The sequence below is a fragment of the Helobdella robusta genome, assembly GCF_000326865.2.
Source record: "Helobdella robusta unplaced genomic scaffold HELROscaffold_37, whole genome shotgun sequence".
Taxonomy (NCBI): domain Eukaryota; kingdom Metazoa; phylum Annelida; class Clitellata; order Rhynchobdellida; family Glossiphoniidae; genus Helobdella; species Helobdella robusta.
In genome coordinates this window covers 1039035-1044568 of record NW_008704785.1, presented here as the reverse complement: position 1 = coordinate 1044568, position 5534 = coordinate 1039035, and the positions used below count along the sequence as shown (strand labels likewise).

The 5534-nt window shown below is 28.9% G+C and overlaps 2 protein-coding genes across 2 annotated transcripts; one reads left to right on the top strand and one right to left on the bottom strand.

Moving 5' to 3' along the window:
- Window positions 1–269: 269 nt before the first annotated feature.
- Window positions 270–1197, bottom strand: HELRODRAFT_146952 (hypothetical protein; the record flags this gene model as incomplete). Its single annotated transcript, XM_009023554.1, has 2 exons — window positions 270–391; window positions 1140–1197. Coding segments are annotated over 2 exons (180 nt in total), but the record flags the coding sequence as incomplete, so codon positions are not given.
- A 1263-nt stretch (window positions 1198–2460) lies between these two features.
- Window positions 2461–4174, top strand: HELRODRAFT_176332 (hypothetical protein; the record flags this gene model as incomplete). Its single annotated transcript, XM_009023553.1, has 6 exons — window positions 2461–2533; window positions 2721–2965; window positions 3296–3433; window positions 3540–3613; window positions 3684–3799; window positions 3903–4174. The coding sequence occupies 6 exons, from the start codon at window positions 2461–2463 to the stop codon at window positions 4172–4174; spliced, it is 918 nt and encodes a 305-aa protein (XP_009021801.1).
- Window positions 4175–5534: the final 1360 nt, after the last annotated feature.

Genomic DNA, 5534 nt, shown 5'->3' with positions numbered 1-5534 from the left:
TTATAAAATCGTTATCATCATTGCAAATACAATTATCAACGTTAACGTTAATTTTGAAAACAACAAAAAAAACAACAGGAGCACACAAACTCCAAACAAACATACAAAACATACATACATACAAACATATATTAATAACAAACATACATACATATATACAATTATACTTACATACATACACACCTAAACAAACAAACAAATATAAAAACATACAAACAAACATACAAACAAACAAACATACAAAACATACAAACAAACATACAAACACACCACTTAGTTCTTCCGACAATATCATAGAAAGCAGGCCTGGAAACATTACACTGACCAATGGTGGCCTGCTTAAACAAAGAATAAAACATCAACTGCATCTCTGTCGATGGCTGGAAAGAACCTGGCATGTGAAAATTATGATTTTAACAATTACTTTATTATTTTAATCTTTATACTATTATTATTTATATTATTATTATTATTATTTATATTATTATTATTTATATTATTATTATTTATACTATTATTATTAACATTAATAAATGAAAATTTTATAAAATTTCATAAAAATTTTCAAATAGATAAATATAAGATTTTATAATATATATATTATATATATAAAATTTAACAATTATAATTATTAATATATTATAATATAATTACATTGATTAGTTAAAATAAATAGACAGTCTATCTCTGCCTATTTCTACACTATCTCCATACTATACTTATACTATAGATAGACCAGGGATGGGCAAACTATGGTTAATAAAAGGTCCTCAGCCAGACATTATGACCAAAAATTCTCCCCAGGGTCAAAAAATTTCTTATTTAAGTACATATGTGGCCCTTTAAAGGTAAAATATTTCTCAATACAGCCCTCACAACAAAAAGTTTGCCCACCCCTGTTATAGTCTTGTAATCTGTAATGTAAATGTAATCAATGTGTGTGTGTGTAATTGTGTAATCTTCTCTAATGTGAGCTACAAGTTGTAATCTGTGATGTGTGTGTGTAATGTAATCTGAAATGAGCTGATTTGCGCATATTTACAGGCAGTGCGTATTCTTTAAAAAATATTTTTAGGGAGAATTAATTAAATTTTGTGTGTGTGATTGATTCAATTTCAAGTCATGAGAAAGGGATTCACCCTTTTTTGGTAAACTTTGGATGACATTAGTAGCGGCGTCAAATTGTTCTTTTAACGACGCCATCTTGTGTAACGTATCAAACGATATATTTTTAAAAATTAAAATTATTTTTAAAAAGTTTGATCTAAAAAATATATAAAGTTAAAAATTTCATAAAACCATTATCAGCTGGTTACAAACGATGTACATTACAAAGGTATTTTGTTTAAAAGTTAAAACTGTTTCAATCAATTATCTAAACTTTTATAGCGCTTTTTCAGTAAACCTCAAACATATATATTAAACATAAAAAAAGCTAACTTTATTAACTTGTCAAATGTCTTTTTAACAATGCTACATTATAACAGATAGATTAAACATCAAAATTTTTATAATCAGTGAGATCTTATGTGGATACTTGTCTTATAACACATATTTAGATTGTCCTCTATCTTTATTTCGTCGTTAATTAGAAAATAGATGTATTATTTTTATTTATAGTAGTAGTAGTAGTATTAGTAGCCGTGATAGAGGCATCAGCAGCCACATTAGTAGTAGTAGTTGTTGGTATAGTTGTAGCACTGTCGGAAAAATTAGCCAGGTAAAGTTCTCATTAGCCATGCATCAGACAGTAATCAAGTCTGATTTGGAAGTATATATTTATGTGTATTGAAGAAACATTTCAGGTTTTAATTAGCATAAAATTTAGCCGATCATATAACATTAGCAAGATGGCTATTACTAAAAAAGCACGACAAACTTGAATTTCAATTTCAATTGCTACACTTCATTATTGAATCAATTGAAAAATATTTAATAATAGAAATTCTCTTTCTCACTTTCCATCTTTTTTTCTTTGTTTCTCACTGTCTCACTCCTTCTCTCTTCTTTCTCTCTCTCTCTCTCTCTCTCTCTCTCTCTATATATATATATATATATATATATATATATATATATAACTATAAATATTTCTGAACTCTACATTGTTTAACATTGCTTAGCTATTGAATAATAATGAACTAAGCTAAACTCCATTGCTTATTATTATTTTATAATAATTATTATTACTTCTATAATATCGATATTATTATTATTATTGTGGTTATTCTTATTGGCTAGTGCCAATGTCATTGTACGCATATATTTTACGCAGTAATTTAAATTTAGGGTATTCATATTATTATAATTATTATTATAATATTATTATTATCTTTATAATTACTGTTCTTATTATTATTATTGTTATTATTACAATTTAGTTGAAATACTTTATATATATATTCTGCCTAATTTTGGCTTCGAGTTAGTAGTCATTCGATCGCTTATGTCAATTTCATCAATATGGCTATAATGGCGAAACTGATTTTCTCAATTGTAACTTTAGTTATTCTGTCTGTGTTTGTCACCGCTGAAAGTAAAACATTTTATTTATTCGTTTGTTCGTTCAAACATTCACTCACGTGCAAATTCACTAATTCGTTCACTTTATCTTATCGATTCACTCATTTATTCCTTTATTAATTTCATCATTTACTTATTATTTTATTTAATACTTTATACACCAACACACACGCACACACACAAACACACGCACATAACAGAACCCCAACTTTTGGCAACATTTTCAAACGGTACGCCAGTCTACGGCTTAGCTGTTCTCAAAAACAATTTGATAGCCGTCTCGAGAGAAAATAGCGGAAAACTTCAGCTATACAATGTAGCTATTAACGGGCTTTTTACCGAGCTAAACTCGGTTGATATGGCTCGCTCTGATAGCTATTACGACATGGCTTACCTTAATAAGTCTGAGCAATTTGTTCTTCTAAACTGGCTTGATTCGAACAAGGTAGAGGGTGGTTGTTTTTTAGTTTTTAGTTGATTTTCTTATTTGAATGAGATAATTTTCTTTTTTATTTTATAAATTGTCATCATATTAGATAAACATCTAGAATTCGATTTGATAAACAACAAGGCAATAGACATTCAAACTGTTCTTTATTGTAATTTTCTTTTTAGTATTTTGTAGAATGAAACTTATGACAGACAGTGCATGTGGTAGGGGTCTCTAGCGTGCGAACACTGCTAGTGTGAACCTTAACCATTGCACTAAATAGTTTAAAAATGACTAAATTGAAAAACTTAACTAACAAATAAATGTTTTCCTAACTTTCCTAAGATTATATTGATGCAATCTCGCTTCCCGTACGAGGTCAAATCGTGGAACTTCACGAGCGATACCACAATGGCCAGTTTGGCGGTCACTGAATCCGATCAAACAATTATCGTGACCGAGGGCATGTCTAAGCAAGTTAAGGTATTTATTTAACTGATCAATTAATTAATCAATGAATTAATTAAATCAATGAATTAATGAATCAATCAACCAATCAATCAATCAATCAATATAAAAACTAACATAGATATACGATCCGTCTGGAAAACTTCTGCGCACAATAAAGTTGCAAATGGCAAGATCACCGCGTCAAGCCATCAGGTATCTAATATTCTCATTCGTGTGTGCATTTGTATACGTCTATATACATGCCTAATTATCTGCATTACAGATTGTCGAACAATTTGTATGCCGTGACGGCTGGGTACGAAACCACGGAGAGCCATCTGGTTTGCAGGTTTAACGTGAAAGGGTACGTTGTTGGCAGGTGCTTTGGCGGCAGACCCGGTAACTCTAAAACTATTTGAAAATATTATTGCAAAATAATTTCGGTATTTTTTAAAATTAAAAATTATTGTTCATCAAATTAATTAAAAAACCAAAATCCTAGGTAATTCAATCAACCAGCTAAACGTACCAGCACGTATGGTGCTTCTAAATGACGGCAGTGTTCTCCTCGCTGACATGAAAAACTCCAGAATCCTAAAACTAAACAAAGATCTCTCTAGTGCCGAAATATTTCTGGGTGCTAGTGATGGCATACACCAACCTTATCGTCTGTACGCCGATGAATCTAAGAGAATTCTCTACGTGGCCGATAATACGTTGGACCCTGTTACTTCTTATGCCGTTTCTGGTAGAGTTATAGCCTTCAGATATTAAGATTTGGTGCTGAGTTGGTGGCGGATGGTTTGGTTATGATTTGATGAAAGTTCGTTGTATTAGGGGGCGAAAAATAGTTTGAGATAACTTTTTGGTTATTTATAGTGTAATTGTTCATCTCTAATTAACGATAATACTTTTTCATTGCAATGAATTGTTTGATCAACTTTCGAACACACTTTACATTCTGTTAACGTTATAAATTGTGTTAGTAAGATTGAACTAACGACATAGCTAACAAAATTAACGGTGAAACATTTCAATTAACAATTCGACAACTGAATGTTTGATTATGTTAATTTTATCTGCTTAATGCTTAATTAATTAAATATTAATTGTGTTGAAAAAAAATAACGGCATACTCTAAATATTGATATAAACTGTTTTCGTGTTTGCGCGTGCGTATGAATGAACAGACGAACGGATGAACGAACAGAGAAATATTTATTTTTAAAATCTGCAGCCTTTTTTGTAGCAGAACCAGATTCAATAGATGTGTAGACGTTACGCATATACCTTTTGGCTAGCGTGTTGGGGAAATACAAATTTTCTTATACTAGGTTACATTAGACAGAAATTACAATTAGACGGAAAATTAGAAATTTCATTAGACAGAAATCGAACCTTTATGTTAAAATTAAAGATCAGAGAGACGACAGTTTTTTTTAAATGTATATTTCGTAAACATGAATCAAAAGCCAAACCAACACAAGGTTATATGTGTATGTACGTTCGTGTATGTATGTGGGAGTTTGCGAGTTTGTATGCATTAATGTATGAATCGTAATTTATAATCAATATTCACCATGTATATAAAATGTATAAACTGATGTATGGTTTGTTTGTTTGTTTGTTTGTATGTATGTGTGTATGTGTATATATACTTTAAGCAGTGTTCTCAAAATTGTATGTATGAATGAATGTATGAATGAATGAATAATGTATGAATGAATATATCTATATATATATATATATATATATATCTATATATTTCTTGGTGTAAATCACATATATATATATATATATATATATATATATATATATATATATATATTCTGCTAAATATAAACGTGTTATCACAACCAAAGATGATAATATTAAAAACAATTAATTAATTAATAATGATGAGTGAACAGGTAACTAATTAATTAATTAAGTAAGTAATTAATTAAGTAATTAATTAAGTACAAAAAAGTACAACACTCACGTGTAATTTATAATGTAGAATATGCAATATGTAATGTTAGAAATCTGTAATGTTACTACACTATATATATATATATATATATATATATATATATATATATATATATATATATATAAGTTAACGATAGATGGGTGGAGAAAATAAAGGAATATT